Source organism: Varanus komodoensis, unplaced genomic scaffold (genome assembly GCF_004798865.1).
Source record: "Varanus komodoensis strain SLA01 unplaced genomic scaffold, ASM479886v1 scaffold3, whole genome shotgun sequence".
NCBI classification, from domain to species: Eukaryota; Metazoa; Chordata; class Lepidosauria; order Squamata; family Varanidae; genus Varanus; species Varanus komodoensis.
The window spans coordinates 35,158,239-35,177,172 of NW_025335761.1; the positions used below are offsets into that span (position 1 = coordinate 35,158,239).

General features: G+C 38.9%; 2 protein-coding genes and 1 long non-coding RNA gene across 14 annotated transcripts in view; 2 read left to right on the forward strand and 1 right to left on the reverse strand.

Moving 5' to 3' along the window:
* AREL1 (apoptosis resistant E3 ubiquitin protein ligase 1) overlaps positions 1 to 14,289 on the reverse strand; it is a 97,644-nt gene extending 83,355 nt beyond the window's left edge. For 5 of the 11 annotated variants that reach the window (XR_006415291.1, XR_006415290.1, XR_006415292.1 and 2 more), the window contains exons 1-5: positions 13,516 to 13,683; positions 3,309 to 3,565; positions 2,098 to 2,157; positions 1,380 to 1,606; positions 542 to 779 (exon numbers count right to left, since the gene is read on the reverse strand). Coding sequence is in view for 7 of the 11 variants with exons in the window: in XM_044435939.1 (XP_044291874.1) it covers positions 542 to 779; positions 1,380 to 1,606; positions 2,098 to 2,113 (481 nt within the window). In the remaining 4 variants the exon portion in view is untranslated. Of the gene's footprint in view, positions 1 to 541; positions 780 to 1,379; positions 1,607 to 2,097; positions 2,158 to 3,308; positions 3,566 to 7,067; positions 7,382 to 13,515; positions 13,686 to 14,272 lie in introns of those variants that run through there. The other 6 variants (XM_044435935.1, XM_044435938.1, XM_044435933.1 and 3 more) reach the window with 6 other exon arrangements.
* Positions 7,893 to 12,579, forward strand: LOC123026382. 2 transcript variants are annotated; one of them, XR_006415293.1, is made up of 2 exons: positions 7,893 to 8,557; positions 9,648 to 12,579. It is a non-coding gene; the product is annotated as an uncharacterized LOC123026382 (long non-coding RNA). The 2 variants fall into 2 exon arrangements; XR_006415294.1 differs by lacking the exon at positions 7,893 to 8,557 and adding an exon at positions 8,889 to 9,264.
* Positions 14,290 to 14,322: 33 nt separating the features above from the next.
* FCF1 (FCF1 rRNA-processing protein) overlaps positions 14,323 to 18,934 on the forward strand; it is a 9,011-nt gene continuing 4,399 nt past the window's right edge. Inside the window, exons 1-3 of the mRNA XM_044435795.1 lie at positions 14,323 to 14,395; positions 14,927 to 14,994; positions 16,575 to 16,646. Of these exons, the coding sequence (XP_044291730.1) occupies positions 14,393 to 14,395; positions 14,927 to 14,994; positions 16,575 to 16,646 (143 nt within the window). The 5' untranslated portion in view covers positions 14,323 to 14,392. The remainder of the gene's footprint in view (positions 14,396 to 14,926; positions 14,995 to 16,574; positions 16,647 to 18,934) is intronic.

Consider the following 18,934-nt stretch of genomic DNA (forward strand, 5'->3'; position numbering starts at 1 on the left):
TCTCAGCTAAAAATTTAAAATCCGATGGAGGAATTCTACACCAGTGGTTCTATTCCCATCTCAAATAGCCATTTCAAAAGATGGTAGCAAGGGTCTGATCCATAACAGTTAATGTCAGTGGGCTCTTTCAAATGTCATTGTAAAGGTGAATCCTTTGTCATTGAAAATCCATTGAAAATTGAAATGTCATTGAATCCTTACTGAATATGCTCAAATAAACCAAAGCTCTTATTGAAGGAAGACCAGATTATTAGAAAATCAGGGTTATCATGTTATCATGCCCCACCATCTTAAAATACTGCTTGTTTTTCTGTTATTTAAATGAATATTATTCATTTTGGCCTGCCCTTCAATTAAATAGTGATCATAACTTCAAGTTCATTCCCAAAGTTGGGCAGGCAATGTAAGCAACAGTTTGCTGGGTAACAATGCAACACTGAGTAAGGTATTGGTGCTAAATACATATTAAGTGGCAACAACTGTAGCAGTGCTCATATATCTGTTTTCCCATCTACTTGTTATTGGCTTAACCAGACCCTACCTGGCTGAAAGACTTTGTAGTAAGGACTATATGCCACATTTAAGCCTCCAAGTTTTATGCTGATCTCATAGCGCCCAGCCTTACGCACAGTGAATGCCACCTTCACCACATTGCAACTGGGCTCCTGAAGCACTTCCTGGGTCACAGGAATATCCATTGCTAGCTCCACATGGCAGATGTGAACTCGCAGGCCCACAGGACGATGGGCAGGGAAAGGCTGGCCATTCTTATAGAATAACTGCATGGTAAATTAAAAAAAACCATGTAAATAATAACCTGCAGCATCATTAGTTATACTCTTACATCTGTGTAATAAGGACTCAGTAAGTGCAAAACAAGCCATTATTCCATAATATGGTAACTGTATGAAATTAGGGTACAGAAAAGAAATCCACTTTCCTCTGAGCCTAAAATCATATGGTAGAAATGCTAACATCATTAACAAAAATTACTGCTTCCCAGTATGTTTAAAGACAGGAAACCTCCAGATCTGATGGGTGCATACAAGGCAAACTCAACAAAATTAAATACATAAGGAAAGAATACAAAACATAATCCTCACAGTGAGATCACTATGTGTGCCCTGGCTGTATCCAGTAACCTGAAGCCCACAGAAAAGTCACTGAAAAAGCAAATGCATAGGAGATACCTCCTAGATACTACCCAATTCTGTGATAGTCATTCCTATCAACACATGAAAGGATCAGCTCATAACACAAAACTGATTCAACAAGCTAGACGGAATAATCCCCATTCCCTCTAGAGAAGGGATTTTGCTCTGCCAAAAAAAAGGCAAACTTAATCCCAAATAGTCATGGAAACAGAAGCATTCCCTTACATGCACTCGGAAGGCCAGGCTGTGGCCCACCTCACAGGGATCCTTCCAATCCCAGAAGACTTTGCAAGAGCGGGGATCCAAGTAATTGCCTCGCACGTAGTCATAAATGGTCCGCTCTCCTCGGCGCTCCCGGTCCTCATGCTGGAGGAAGCTGACTACACGTGCGGCAAGCTCAAAGAGGAACTTAATGGTGAAAAAGAAAGCTACCACAGATACTGTGATCCCACCTGTCACACAGAGAAAATTGGTGGTTATAAGATCCAGCAAGACACTGAATATCCATTGACAGAATCAACAAGAGCAGAGTTTTAGCACTGCAGCGTGCCCAGAACCACACAGGATAAGAAAGCACAGCATTTAAAGTGGAACTATCAGAGGAACTATTTCTCCACACAGAGCTAAGTCCTACCATTAGGCAGCAGATTCTGAGTACTCTTAAAGGGTGACAAATGATTAATTAATCAGTTTATTACTTTCACTGCCTTGACATGGGAGCATTTTGAGGTTAACTGCCTCAAGCGCTAAAACATTTTTCACAGTTTCTGACATCACACAAGAGCTAAAGAAAGGAACCGAAGTAGGTCTGAGGATCTTGTTATGCCAGGAAAAGATTACATATAAGTTAGTATCTCTCCATATTAGGGAAACAGACAATGGCCAGATTAAAATTAGACCCATGGCTCTTTCTAAATCCCATGAACAGATTTTCTTTGCTTACCAATAACGTAAAACATTAGGTCCCTTCAATGAGACAAACAGCCGAAGATCACAGCTGCATCTGAAACAGAGGAAAAAAATGATTTCAGTACAATCCAATCGATATACATATAAGCCTCTGAGCTCAAAAGATTACAGACATCCTATGAAGAATGGGAGAAGTGGTGAAGGCAAATCTTTGCTTTCCCACTCCTACTCTGCAGTTCTGTTAGATGGCAATTATTTAGATGGGGTTCTTCAGATGAGGAAGGAAGGAGGCTGCAGAGAAAGACAGGATACCTTCTTAAACCCTCCCCTAGGTTAAATTTCCAACCTTGATGATGTGGCCAAATGGTTCTTTCCATGCTGGCTATAAAGAATGGGACTAGTGTGTGGATTCCCAGCTGCAAGCTCAAAATCTTATCTCCTGCCTCAGATATAAGAATCCTGTATTCTATGGCCCCTTGGATGATGTCATGGTGGCCAAAGGATCACTCCCTTAGTTCCATCTCCCTTTCCACTGCAAGTATCCTAACAAAAATGCTCTGCAGAAACACACTAAACATTCTTCAATCTTTCTTTTTTCTGAAATCTACCCTTTTATACTTACACTAATATATAACAGTTCCAGAGCATGAAATTATAAACAAAAGCTATACAGTCCAAAACAAGAACCAAGATATTGTCAGAAACTGAAGATCACTGATATTCTTCAGCAAACATTAACATTTTTGCGGGTTTATACTTGTAATCAGAAAAATTATCTAGAAATAGGGATGCCAGTTTCTGGCACTAGCTTAACATTTAGTTATAAAATTTACATTCCACTTATTACTGGACGAATCTCCAAAGCAGTTAACAAATATTAACAAAAATATCACAAAATCTTAAGGTAGCAATATCATGTTATCTTAAATATTTAATGTCAGTGACCTTATAAACCTGTATAGGGCAGCTAAAACATATACAGCAGCACACTGGAAGGAAGTTGCTACTCTAACAGTATCTGAATGGTGTGGGAGAATTTGGAACACTGCAATCTCATCAAAATTAGCTCACAGAAGATCAATCATATTTACAAAGTTTTAGCATAGCAAATATCAGGGTAATATTTAACCATGTATTTTTTGCTCTTTACTATAGAGTGTACCTTGCTTTTTATATGGGTAAAATCTTATTTTTTAAAAAGTATGATAGGTTTGTAGAACATAAGATTCTTAGAAAGACACATACCTTTACACAAGCTCCCAGGCCCTAAAAGGCAAGACGTGAGTACCCATTCCTCAGCACCTTTACTCAGCATACAAAAACCTGGAAAGGGTCAGGAAGAAGGAATGACTGCCAGATCATTACTGGGACAAGCAATCCTGGAATTCACAATATAGGTTCACAGTCAGAGAATCAAGTAGAATAACAAGTTGACCATCTCAAGAAGTGTTCCTCTGCATTATCACACCATGCACCCCTCACAAGATGTCTTGGGAGATCTCCTGAAATGAAAAATAAGAAAGCATCCTCATTACACTGGTCATATAATAGACAAGCTGAATAAGAAAGCAGATCAAGAACATCACCATCACTTGACTGAATTTGCTGAAGCAAGCCTAATATACATTTTGCATATAGTAAAACCATTTTGTGTTATGTTATGAGGGTTGCCATGTGCTTAGTGTTCCCAGCTTTTAGACTCGGGGCAGCCTGAGAGATAAATAGAGAGGTGCCTGCAGTTCAGGAATTGAGCCTCATAGTGGCCTGTCTTGCATGTCATTGTAATATAATTTTTGAATAAAAAATAAGGATTACTGTGAATGAGCAGAAGCTGATGCTAAGCAACGCAAAGACATGCAAACCAGGAATTCCTTTATGTGTTTCCCATGACAAGGTTCAGAAATAATCCAAGAACAAACCAACCACATGTTAACACTAACGAATCCACAGATGGAAGGTCCAACAGCTCCTGCATGCAGCAGGACTGATAAGCAGCATGCACCAGCAAGCTGCCTCACTCACAATAACTAAGCTACCTTATTTGCAAGTGGTGACGGTGCAAACCAAATGAGTCATGAGTCATGAGTCACAGCCTGAGGGAAAGCCTGAGAACTAATATTAAAAATTCCCATCGAGCCAGGCAAAAAATAATCAGTCACTTGGTTCTTGCTCTTTATCTCAGGTTTTGTTCCTTCAATATAGATTTTGAGGGGGCAGCTAAAACCTTGGCATGTTGATTAAACATTTGGATCTGGTAACATTGTAAACATCCCAATAAAGTCCAGATTAAGTAAATTACACTAAGTGAGAGCAGGTACTTGCAAGCTGACAGAATCAGCACAGTAAATAAAATAAAGCCCAGGGAAAAAAAGCCACTGTACATTGGGTTTATTATCCAGATGATCAGTGAATTCACAGCTCAACTTCATTTTAGTCTTTGTGTCCTAATCTTACAAGTCCAAATTCAAATTCAGGGAAAAAAGCACAATGATCAGTCCACATATAATGGACTGGAGTGGGGCAAAGAAGATAGCTGCACTGCTACGCACAGCAAACACATGCATAAAATCAGATTGCAGTAGGTACAAAACGGAACAGGAATAGGGAAGGAAGGACTTGTGTCATTCATCAGGGATGTCAACAGCATTCACAGCCATGGGCATGCTGAGGTGAGAGTAGAAATTAAGTTTTCTGAATTCAATTGCTTGAGAACAGAAGTATTATTTCAAAGACTGACAACTTTAGATTCTGTACAACAAATGAACTACTACTGAGCATTTATTGTGCAAACAAAAGAAAAATTACATGTGTGTGGGAAAGTTTAATTGGTAAATTGCCTTGCTATGTATATTTGAAAACCCAAAATTAACTTTTCCCATTTCTATGACCAAGCTATTCATTTACTGAGATATGTTCATATATTGAAACAAAGATGTTATTTATCTGCCTTAGGATATTATATAGCAATCTAACTCAGAAGAAAATAATAAATCCTAAAAAGACATAAAAATACAATTGGAGGAAAAAAGTTTAGACTATATCTTTAGCTATGCCCAGAGCTTTCAAAAATGATAGGTCTCTTGTCAAAACTTTAACCTGTAGCTAATTATTCCTGACAGAGAGAACTATACAGGGGAAAAAATAAAAAATGGAACACGAAGAGCAAAAGCACACCATCTATACCTTCCCAAGCATCACCTATTCTCAAGGTTTGTAGTTCTGGTATGCTTCCACTCATTTGTAAATTTCCAAATTCTTCAGACAAGATAGAAAAAGACGGGATTTATTTCAAAGATCTTTACTTGTGTTTCATAACAACCCAGTCCTCATGCATCAACACAACGTCAATAAATACCAGAAGAAACCCTATCAGCCCCGGGACACCCTTTCTCATAGATACAATTCCAGATAGGCAATATATTACATGGCTCAAAAGTCTGTTGATGGAAGATTTAACTTTCCTAGTACAAGTATTCCAAAATATTTTAGGCAGGCAGGAAAGGCAGCTCAAGATCTAAACTCTTAAATTGACTCCCTGCAATTAGCATAATGAAAGGAACCACTGATGCAAATACTGTATTTTAACATGGCTTTATGGAGATCCTCAAACTTAATACAATAATACAACTAGGGAAAAGTGCTGGACAAAGCAGTGGAGATTCCCCTTCACAGATGCTTAAATCACCTTTCATAGAGAAGACCAAGAGAGATCCAGCAATGGCTCCCACTGCCAATCTATCTAGGCTACAAACAGCTAAAAATTATGTAATTTCCAAGTCCTAGAACCAACTGGAAGGGAGCCAAGCTGTTTGCTGTCACCCCTATAGCCACATCTAGGGGTGCTTCAAACTGCTTGGTGTTGCAAGGATCAACTACCAAAACCACATTGGTGTGGGTAAATTCAATCAAAATACTATGGAAACTTATTGAACAGTCTCAATGTTTTTCATTTCATTTCCAAAAATGAGCAATTTTTTTCAGTACAGAATTTGTGTTCATTTCAAATCTGACTATAGACTCAAGATTCCCTTCTCTATCAAAGGGAGAAAGATAAAAACTGCAGGGGATAAAACTAGCACTCCAAACTGTCCTTTGTTAGCATCCTCCATGCCTGATCAAACAAGCGTCCTGTATACATTTTGACCTAAAATGTGGCAATACCTTTGCTACTCTTTGAAGGCTAGAGTTAACACAGCAACCTTTATTAGTGTTTTAGTAATACACTAAAGTACAGTGTATTGCAGTGCTGTATATGAAATGGCAGGCCAAGAAGTCTACTAGGCTGACAGAGCTGATGCATGCAGAGTCTGCTTTTTTATACCACAATCTAGATCCACACACCAAGCATATTTAGGGGACAGAGAAACATGCCACTTTGCGTATTTAGCTAGTTCTCAGGATACAGTAATTTTATCAAACTGGAAAGCTAACTTGAATTGTAGAACTTACAATAATTAAGTAATGAACAGGGAACTAAATACTTGTTTAGGTAGGCCTTCCTTAAAATATGAGTAATTACACAGATTCTCTTGGCCTTATCGCAAGACAAAAAGATTATAAAGTCATTTGCATCAAACAACTTGAAAGCCATGTTCCAGATTAGATTCTATGAAAATAATTGTATATACAAGCTTCTGATTAAAATGGTCAAGTAGTTATTGCACCAGCACTCCATTTAAAGTGGTAGTAAGGACAGTAATGCAGTGGCAACAGTCTCAGAAGTAACATTTTATGAACTCACACAGCATTTAGACTTGTTAGCCTACCCTGCAGAAATGTCCTCTGCCCCTCCAAGCAGCACTCAAAGGGTTTCTCTGCTGCTCCTCTCTAGCAACCGTACAAATAAATTCATATATTCCAGAGTTTAGAGTTATCTGAAATCATCTACATTTAGGCAAATGTCTTCAAATTTCACTGAAGAGTTACTGACAGTCTCTAACAGCAATAATTCTCACAAATAAATGTGACTTTTCTGAATAGCTACCAGAGGTTCTAGTGCACCACCTTGTGATATAGATCAAGAAAAGAGAGGCAGGCAGGCAAAAAACATCACACATCTTGCTCCAGATAGACTGCCCCATCAGAAGGCTTCTGATCACTTTTACTTAAAACATGTTTGTGATTTTATTAATGATATAGTTGTCACCTGCAAGACAGAAGCGTTAACATCCTGATATCAATAATTCAAACAACTACTTAGCATAAACACTGTACATATTATATAAATAGCTTCTAGCATCCTGCAGTGGTACCCATATCACTTCTCAATCAGACTGAAGCAACTTTATATTATCCCTCTCTCTGCATTCCCTTATTGCTTTTTTGATAGAACTACTATTTTAACAGATCAGAGGAATGCTATTGATATTTTCCTTTCAGCAAGGATTTCAATCATGTCCCTCATTATATACTTATGGATAAGTTGGTAAATTATGGACTTGCAGTATGTTGATGGACAGCATCCGTAAGAGGAATGGAATGCCTCAGGGTTCTGTCTTAAGCCCACTGTTGTCTCAACATACATAGAGCTGACTTGGATGAATGCTTATAGAGGAAGCTCTTCAAATGTGTAAACAACATCAAACTGAGAATAGCAATGAAAAGCATGTGGGTCTTGTCTGCATCACAGTGAAAGGGACATGAAACCCAAGCACCCTAAACTTGGCATGCATACTAAGGGGATGCTAGCACGGTCACCTCTGAGTTACTTTGTTTTTTAAACACTTTTAATTTGAATTAGAAAGCAATCCTAAGCTCCCTGGTAAACATCCCTAGGATGGTTTGGAAGTTGTGGAGATCTGATACCCAACCCTTATCTCTTGCAGCCAGTGCCTAGAGAACTATGCAGAGGAGAGGGGGAAGAGGGACTCTGCCCTGGGTGGGGAAGAAAGGAGAGAAGAGAGACCAGAATATAATTTATCCTGAACTTCCTCAAGCTTTCTTCCATCTTCCTCCAAAGAATACTTGCTAGACAGGCTAAAAAGCCTATCTAATGAAAATAAAAGAGATCTGAGTTGGAACAGCAGAGGCAATCTTTGTCACTCCTCCTGCCTTGTTGGCTTAAGTCAGGTAAGGCACAGGAATCTTGGAAGCCTGAGATGGGGAGTTTCCAAGCAGCAAGAGGACGATCCATACAACTGCATCTTCCAATGAGTCCATGTGGTTGAAGCCTATACTGTCCTGTAACCTGCAAGAACTGTACTTCTAAAGTTTCACCTGAATCTGCTGGAGAAGGCAAAGAGGGAGTTACCTGCACATGACAACGTTCCTAAAAAGATTTGAGGGATTTTAGTAGCCTACAACCTAAGCTGTGTTATGATGATTAGAGTGCTGGACTGGACACCTAGGATATCTGGGTTCTAGTCCCCATAGGCATGAAGCTCACTGGGTTACTTTGGGCAAGTCACCCATTCTCAATCCTATCTACCTCACAGGACTGTTGTTGTGAGGATATATATTATGTAATCTGCCTGGAGTTTCTCACAAGAAAAAAGGTAGGTTATAAGCACAATGTAATTACAACAATAATATTTAAACATGGATCAACTGTGCAATGCAGGTGCTTAAAAGGCTAATGTAATTTAAGGCTGAATCAGCAGAAATATAGCATTCTAATCATAAAAAGCAAGGACCGTACTAGGTACTAAAAGATCCAGGCCTCAGGTCCACAGGCCAAAATATGCACAAAGCTGCATATGCCAATTTTATATGCTCTAAATTCTGTGCATCTCTGTTTAAGGGACCTCATCTCCTAAGGACAACCCTATTCATAAAAAGGGATATATGGACAAGGAAAAGGAAGAAATTGTACTTCAGAAAGAAAAGTTGAGGCAGAAGAAGCAAAGTGGGGAAAGACAGGAAGTGAAGCATGTATGAGCAGAAAGTCAGCTAAACCTGGGGGATCAGATACAACAGAGTTCTTTAGGCCCAGTACACTTATTTCAGAAAGTGCCCATGGGCACCAGGGTGGTAGGCAGATGGCCTCTCACAGATTTGGAACTCCAGGCCTAGCTGATTGCCCCAACATTGTCTCTGATAAAAATTAATAGTACCACTCTATTCTGTTTTGGCTAGATCTATCCTAGTGTGCTGCAGTCATTTCTGGGCAGCACAGTTCAAAAACTGGAATGTTTCATACGAAGGTGGCAAAGGCATTGGGAAGACTGTGGACTTCCAGTGAGGAAAGATTGGAAACAGTTGGGTATGTTGTTTGGCCTCAAGAATAAATGGTTAATATGAGAGCTATCTTCAAATATCTAGCTGGCTGGAACATAGATAATGGAACACATTTGTTTTTTCTTGCTCCAGAGGGTAGGACTCAAGCCCATGGGCTCAAACTATTAGAAAAGAGATCTCCCCTAAAAATTAGGAAACATTTCCTGACAGTTCTTATGAGCAAGTCACTTCCCTCTTTCCTTTCCTTTCAGGAGATTCAAAAACTTTAGAAGCAGTTCTTTTATTGAAACCTAACTGTTTACAGCATACTAGCAGTCAGAGTAGCAATCCTTTTGAGATGTGGAAGAAGCATCTGCACATGTAAAGTTAAATCCAAACTGAAACTTCCCCTCCTTTCTTCACTTTCAGCAAAGGTTCCGGATCCCCTGAAGGAGGTTCCAGCTGCTTGTGGGCTACACAGCAGGAACACCAGGCACTTCATAATTGGTGTCCTTGCTTCACCTGCCATTAGAGATGCTAAAATAGTAATTTCCTTTACCAAAAGGTGGACTAAATTACCTCTGATGCTCTTTACAACTCTATGATTTTACGTGTTGTGCTCTATCAAGCTACAGAACAATTCTGGATTTAAAACATGCTCTGCTACTTTGGAACTTTATCAAATGAAAGTTCAAAAGGAAGAAGCTTCCATTTTGTTCATGGCACAAAATTCATTCTATACCAATACAATCAAGCTAAAGGCTGCAAGGAACACAAAAAGGAAGAATTGGAAAAAATGATCCAGATATTTTTTTCAGCTCTAATAGTTTCCCAAACATATAGTATATTGGCCCTTCCAATAGTAAAGACACCTTCCAATAGTAAAGCTCTTCATAACCCTTAAGCCCTTTTTATAGGGCAGCTCTCAGAAAAGTCTATCCATTAATATTAATTCCACATCCTTGACTGTTTTTCTAGAATCACATCAGCAACTGAGGAAGCTTTGTCCTAAGTGAAGCTGTTCTACACAGAAGTTACTTCCATACAGAAAATTACATAATCCCCATGTGCACTTTGTCGGATGCATGAATGCACATAAGCATTATTTTACTAGATGTGCTGAGAGCTACTGGCAATTGTGGATTCTAGCTGTGCTTGTACATGGTGTATATTAATCAAATGTGATGAGCACAATGCAGGATTCAAGCAGTTTCTCTCCAAAAAAAATGACTTCCTTATAGAAAATGTATCTTGTGTGAAATAAAGCTCAAATTATATGGAATCATATTAACCTAGCACAAGGAGTTCCAAGTCAACACCAAACACAGTATTTAAACACATAAATAACATCACAAGTTCTCCCTCTTCTAATACAATACGTATTGATTCTACCCTTTAAAACTGTGCATATATTGATTTGGTCCAAACAGGAGACAGACTGAGTGCAGATGGAGAAAAATTCCTAATGGACACAATCTGGTATGTGCCTATAGTCCAGTATAATTAGGGATAGTGAAGTCATCCCCCCACCAAAAATAAATAAATAAATAAAAATCTCACTACCTCCATCTGCTGCTGGCTTTAAGCACATTGTTCAAGGCCCACCTTAACACATCTGCTAGGCACTCCCAGAATAAAATCTTTTGCTTCTGCCTGAGATTAGACTCCAAATCAAGTAAAGTATCTAGGGTACAGTCTGATCCAGTTTTTCTGAATGATTTTCAGGTGGTACAGTTCCAAGATTGGGCAGGTCCATGCAACCAATTCCATTCTAGAACCTTACTATTCTTGCTTATAAAAATTATTAGAAAGGGACCAGTTGTCTGGGCCAGTGAGGTGATTTACGTCTCTCTACAAAAAGGAGTGGTCTCATGCCATTTGAAATAGGTGGCAGTGAAATCACTCCTAAAGATATCATCTCTGGACTTGGAACATTAGGCTGAAGATGGTGGCCAACCAGCTCCAAACAGTCTTCAATGAGGATGACTAGATCAATTTCAACTCAGGTTTTGGCTTGTTTTAGTACAGAAACAGCTTTAGTCACCCTGTATGATATCCTTTTGGGGACAGAGAGAGAGGAAACTATGACAACATTGATATTCCTGGATTTTTTTTTTTCGTGGCTTCCAATACCATTGATCATGGTATCTTTCTAGATGATTATCATTCCTACTTGCAGTCTTGGCAGCAGGTGGTGCTTGAGGAATTTTGCTCAGCTCCATGGATTCTTCAGCATGGAGTTTCCCAGGGGTAGTTCTGTTCCCCATGCTATTCAATACCTACATGGAGCTTCTGCATATGATCATCTGAAATGTGCTGATGACATGCAGCTCTATTTTGCCTTTCCATCTTCATCAGGTGAGACTGTGGAAATGTTCAATCCATGCCTGACTATAACAGTTGATTTGATAAGGGCTAATGAACAGAAGTTCAATTCAAAGAAAACTGAGAAGCTATTAGTGGGTGGTTCTTCTACTTTAAAGGAGCATGCTCATTATTCTGAATGAGGCTGCACTCTCCCCAAATGAGAATAATAATTTTGTGGTCCTCCTGGAGCCATCTTTGCCACTTTAGGTTAACATGCCTTCTGGCTTTGGCTAGCAACCTAGCTATACCCATATCTGGACAGGGATAGCCTGGTTTTAGCAATCTATGTGCTGGCAGCATCCGAGTACTGTAATACACTCTACATGGGGCTGGCCTTGAGGACTGTTGAGAAGCTGAAACATGTGCAAAATACAGTAGCCAGACTATCAACAGAGACCAGATATTCTGAACATACATCAATTTCAGTCTGCTTGCATTAGCTGTATGGATGCCTCCAACCCCAATTCAAGATGCTGGTTTCAACCTAGAAAGCCTTTCATGGCTTGAGAACACAATGCCTGACAGAGTGCCCAGACAGTATAATCAACATCTGAGGCCATCTTCTGAGTGCCATCCCTGAGACAGACATGGAGGGTGGCAGCATAGGAGAGGACCTACTCAGTGGTTGCTCCTGCTTATGGAATGATCTGCCCTTGAGAGTGGCTAAAGCCAATAGTGTCATCTTTTCTGTGCCAGACTAAGACTGCCCTCTTCTCCCACGTATTAAACATATTTAAGGGTATGTTTGGGCATTTATATCACATATTTTTGCTAGTCAAATTGCTTTACCTTCTAAATTGTTTTTACATTTTGCATACTGGAAAAATTGAATGCTTTTTTATTCCATTTGTGAGCCATCTTTTTGTGAATTATTGTGAAACACACAGAATATTTTTACTATTGGATGTACTGCAGAACAAGAGGCAAAAATTTCCAAAATACATATCACTGTAACATCTTTATGCTGATTTGTATAAATGAGACATTTGAAAAATGCTTTTTCTGGAGTACTTAAGGATACTAAGCTATTGAAATACACATACACTAATTGTTTCATAATATGGTGAACTGAATGCTGAACACTTTAGGCCTGCGGACCATAGGCAGTCACACAAAATATAGGTAATATTTCTCATGTGAGCAATTCAACAAGACATAATGAGGGCTCAGCTGAACTTGCAAAAGAACCACAACTGTTAGCTGAAAGTGCTAGCAAGATTGCTCCTTATAAAATAGAAACATTGTTATTAATCAAGGTTTCTAGCAAGAATTTTAGAAGGTTGGGAAAAGCTATTACACTTTGTCTTACAAATACGGCAACCGCCCATGACATTCCAATTCTCTTCCCACACCCCCATGCCTGTACTAGGCATTTTGTAAAAGTTATTTGCCTGGTCACCAATAGGCAGTTCTTATTCACTGTAAGTGACCAAGTGACAGCTTATTTACAAAACTACATTAGAAGACCAACCTTGCAAGTAAGAATAGCAGTTTACCATGGATCTCTATTTCACAAAACATCTCCATCTTTATAAAAGTTATTTTTGTAAAGAAGAAGAAACTGACAAAATCAGAACTATTGCAAAACAATCATTAATCAGTTGGAAATGATCCAGTCAGGCATCTGACTCCCAGCATTCTGTGTGCAAATACATTCAAGAAATACACATTCACAAAGATAAAGTCAATATAGTGACATTTACACAGCATGATTCATTAAATAATAGTTCATACAATTGTGGAATTCAATTTCATTCAAGCTTTATAAAGGGTAAATGGCACCAAATCTGCAGTTCCCATGCATACACAAACTCAGAACTGAACAGCTATTCACTACAGGCAAATGCAAGGCAAATTTAACACTGCAATTGAAACAGAAAACATACTGGCAAACATTGAAACCTAAGGATGAGGGAAGGGAGAAAAATACCTTCCATTTCAATTCTTCTAGGGCAGCAGCACAAACAGGACTGAACATTATCCTCCAGAAAATGGAAACAAATTTCTCACTGCAGTAAAAAGCAAAGACCACAAATAGCACAAAACCAGAGACAACAGGAGAGCAAGAAAGCTTTCAAAGCCAAGGCTTCTAGAATGAGGCAACTGAGAACAGTGAAGACTATAATTTTTCTGTATCTCCCTTTGAATTTTTCAAATCAAATCAAGCAATGAAAAGTAACCAACTGGCTTTCAGGCGAATTTTTAAATGGAAAGGAAGTGCGGTGAAGAGAAAGAAGTGAAGAGGACTTATTAAATACCCGATTTTCCAGACTTTCTATAACCTACAAATTTGGCTGGATACAACCTCGTGAACAATATGCTTAGCCCAAACTTATTTCCTTCCACCAATGGACTTGATTCCTTTCTGAAACTATCGCACCGTGCTTTAAATTCACTGAACACTCCTCCTCCCCACGACCTCCCAATAATTCAGTTTCCCAAAGCACTCGGCCACTTCCCTCTTCTTCAGGGCAGCGGGAGAATGAGATTTCCCAAGGGCGCCGCCCCCTTCCCAGCTGCAAGCGCTTCCCTCTTCCTCCAGACACGAAGCCCATACTAAATCCTCCCTTCTCTTGCCTTATCCCAGAAGAAAAATAATCGAAAGCACCAGCGTCAAGGAAGATTGTAGCAGTTCAAGGCAGCAACCGTGCAGCAGACACTAACGATCGGTTCTGCACCAGCCTTACCTGAGCGAACTCTGCCCACAGTCTCAATCCGGAAATGACGACTACGCTGCCGGACAAGCTAATTTTCCGCGCCGGAAATGCTGCTGAGAACGCGAGGCGGGCGTTGTTGAGCGCTGCAAGATGGTAAGTACCGGTAGAGCTGTTGCTTATAAGGACCCAACTTTCCTGTACATATTACTATGAAAATATATACCAAATCGTTTCTAGGCGACTCCTGGCCCCCAGTACAATTTATAGATGGTCACAAAGGCATACTGAGAGAACTCACGGGTGCCAAGAAGATACGGAAACGTGCTGGCTTGGGTAGGTCTTGCAGGGCTAGCAATAAGCGGAACGAATTCAACCCTTAATAGCGAGCTAAAATGAGTTTAAATAGCAGTTATAAATAAATAATTCTGTACATAAATCAGTGATGACACTCTTATAATCGTGATTAGCTGGAGCTTAGAATACTCTCTCAAAAGTAAACTCTGCCATCTTCGTTCTTTATTACGAATATATGTATGAGCAGAATGCCTTTTCCTCACCAATAAGTAACCACACACGTCTGCAGCTAGAGATAGATCTTCTAGGTCAAAGGCTGAGTTTGCTGTGGAAATTGCGGTATAGTATTTCATCAAAACCATGATAGTTGATTAATGTATCACCTTTCAGGGGAAACAGAAGAAAGCAAAGAAGTATGCCGTCATGAAACGTATGATCAGCCTTCGTGACCAGAGAATGTGAGTTTCTTGCTATTATTTAGTAGTAGCAGGTACTGCTGAATTATTTGAGTTGAACTTCCAACTGCTTTGCATGATTAAGGGTGCAGTCTAGGCAAGAAAAAAGCCCTACAGCTCCCAGCCTTTCCCTGCCATCCATATTGAGAGTTACAGAAATTTTTTCTATCTAAATATATGTAAACTGGTACCCTAATAGGACTAATACTTTACACTGCAATCCTTATTCAGAAGTAAGGACAGGTGTCATTTTACAGAGCCATTACTCCTAACTTTTGCAGGAAGAACTAACTTACAAAATTATGCCTTTTGCGACATGGTTTTTCAGAACTTTTGTTCTCATTGGTATGCAAATATATGGCAGCTTAGTTGAGTGAATAAAACTGATGCTATAAAGTAGCTGAAATTTCTTTGACTGCAATAGTTTCTCCCAAGCTCTGTTTCTTCTGTTAGTTTCCATTCTGTTGATAGAAGGAAACTGTTAGATTCAAACAGATGAGGGGTAGTACTAAGAAATTGCATGGTGAGTGCCTCAGCTAATTGTATGTTCTTCTGTAAGAGCCAGTGTGGTGTAGTGGTTCAGAGCATGGGACTGGGACTCAGACGATCTGGGTTCTAGTCCCCGCTCAGCCATGGAGCCAACTGGGTGACTTTGGGCCAGTCACAGACTCTCAGCCCAACCTACCTCACAGGGTTGTTGTTGTGGGGATAAGATGGAGGAGGAGATGTAAGCTGCCTTGAGCCCTTCATTGGAAAAAGGCAGGATATAAATCGAAAAATAAATGAATAAAATAAAATATTATTTTTCCATTAGTAGCCAATAATAACTGGAAGTACTTGCTGGTTCACTTATAATTGACATGCTAAATATCAAATAAGGTTTTGCTGACAAAAACATCCTTTAATTTCAGATTTAAGTCATAAGATTGGGACCATTTTAATTCCCAAAAACAAACCAATAATGACAGAATTTCCAAGCATTAGTGACTTTAAATTTGTACTGTGACTATGATACTATGAAAAGAACAAAGGTTTCTAGCAAATGAAGATAGGCTAAAAAATCAAAGAAAAAGTGAATGTGTTTACTTTTAAAATATGATTTCGGAGTTTATTTTGTGTATATTTTCTGGGACTGACTACAGAGAACACTCATCTTTTTACTACCTTGTGTCACAGTGCTAGAGTTTGAACTACTTTGATTATGCTGAGGGTAAAAATAATTTAGCATATTTGAGCTAATATGCTAAATTATTTAGCATTTTAGTTTAGCATTTTTTATTCTTATTAAGTAAGCAGTTCATGTTTGCCATTTAGTTTGTATAATGAAATTTCTTAATAGAAAATATGTAAGCCTTTGGAGAAATGGCTTTTCTAGTGCTTTACTTAGAAAGGACACAGATTGCTCCAGTTCCATACTGTGGGGGAAATATTCCACTTTATTATTTGGATTATTATTATAAATATTTGAACTATGTTTCTTCTTTATCATTTGAACCTATATTTATATTTCCTCCCAAAAATAATGTTTTATCCCTGAGCTATCTACAATGATTTATTGATAAGAAAATTATATGCATTTCTAGCAAAGAGAAAGACAGAGTAAAAGCCAAAGCAAAGAAGAAGGAAGATCCCAGTGCAATCAAAGAGAGAGAGGTGTAAGTACCAAATAACTTCTTGTTCCCTGTGCAGCACTCACAGGAATACTGTGGGAAATAACAAGATGTAAGCCAGAATCTGTGTGTGGGCAATGTAGAGAATGGTCTTTTGAAGTAGCTGAATGGGTTGAAGAGTTCATAGTGGGCTTCTTAAACCTAATGCTACCTTCATTTCTTCATAAAATTGTGCATTTGGAGAAGACTGAAAGTTCAGATAGTTCCAGCCCTTATTGCAATGTAGTAATGCTCCTACATGGGGGAAATGTTTCTTACAGGGCAAAATTTGATTGACTTATGCACAGACCTAGGCCGCATGTGCAGGGAAAGGCAAAAATACACTTATCATTAAGGAAGAAGCATAGAATAATAGAGTTTGAAGCCAGAGGGTCATCAGGTTCAACCCTCTGCTCTGTGCAGGACTCCCAAGTAAAACCATCTCTTCCATGTCTAATATTATGGCCAGTTGCATCTCAGCAAATGTTAGTGACAACTTAAATCCTGTGCATGAGCCTTGGTCCAAGAGAAATGGAGATGTGAACAATCAAAGGGTACTTTCTCAGCATGACATTTCCTGACTCCCCAGAGGCAGCAGATGAGGAACTCTTCTTGGTCTCAGCAGGCCTCTGTGCTTGGCTTTCTGTGCTCTGGTTTACCTGTGTCTGTAGTTTCCTTATTTGGTGCCGCCTGCTCAGTCAGTATAGATAGGTCAAAGAACAAACAAATACTTTTATTGCCTGTGGGCAAAGCCTGTTACATCTTGTCTGGCTCAACTAAGAAGATGGACAAAGGACACATCAGAACATTAACACCAATTAATGAGCAGGTGTTTGCTATCAAAGAGCATATCAAGGCCTTTCTAAGACCTAACTAACTTATGTGCTTATGGGAATCTGCCAGCCCTCCCTGCATCTCTGCTTATCAGTAAGTTGCTTAGCTACAGTTGGACTTGCCAGGTAGGAAATTTTTAGGTTGTTTGGATTGTACAGCTTCATGGCATCAGCAGCAAAGAGTGTGTAACAAGGAGGCTTAGCCCATCCTCCCTCTGTTCAGACACTGACAACTCACAGGCAGCTTCACTGACCATCCATTCTAGCAGCTTTAAGCCTTCCCTGCAGTCCATTTCACACTGTGCATTGTGACTAGCTGCTAAACTCTTTGAAAACTAACTAACTTGTATTGTCATTTTCTTGGACTCTCAGGCCACTGCAGGGGCTAACAAGGGGTAATAAAACTACCACTTAGACATTATTTTAGTCTTACTTCTGTATTATCTAGCAGTTCTTTATATTACCTAGGTGCAAAATTAGAAGTAGATTTGGTAGTTGTTACTTTCAAATAACAATCCTTAGGATTGTGTCCTGATATCATGAAGCCTTTGTTATAGTAATGTTTTCAGCTTGGTAAATACAAAACCATGTTACCAACATTTTTTCTCATGAGGCAGCTAGGTGTATATCTACTTCTACTCTTAATAAATTCATTAGTTGTAGTTAAGCAGTTAGATTGGCATACTTTTCTTATTTTAAGGACTAATCATTTCTTCCAAATAAAGTTTTATTGGAGTCACCCAGCTAATCTTTGTTTAGAAGGATTTGGTACACTTTCAGTCTTTAAAAAAATGTTTCTGGAGTAGCCAACCTGGTGCCCTCCAAATATTTTGGATACAATTCCCATAAGCATAGTTACCTTGTACCCTGCTGAATAAAAATATTAAGCTTGTCCTAGAACATTAAAAATTCTCATCCAGACCTCTAAAATGAATGAAGAAGGCCTCTGCTCCCCCTCAAATTGTCTCTGCATGTGGTTATCCAGGTACTGAAACTCTGATTTCAGACCCCCAAAGAAGTTGACTCATTTCAGTCAGGCAAGAAAGGCAGATCATTATTAAAATATTTATATACTATTTTTCTGTTGCTCAAAGTAATTTAAAAATTATCAATGAAAACAAACAAGACAAAAACAATATTCAGAAATCAAAACTGAATAGACTCAAAGCCCCATCAAAAGCTGACCTAAAAATGTAGGCCTTGCGGCTGTTATTAAAAAGAAAGGAGAGGTATCTGTACTGATCGCTTTCAGGAAGAATTTTATAGTAGGCAGTGTAAAAGTTCTGCTTCTCCTGTCAAAGTTTGAACCTGCTATAAAGACCACACAGACAAAAAACCTGCTGACTGTACCTCATTTGATCAGTTTTAAGATGAAATATCCTCTTTAAATGCATACAAATGCTTATGAATATCTTATGGAGTAAATGCTTATGAATAACTTAAGGATCCATGTAAGCCACA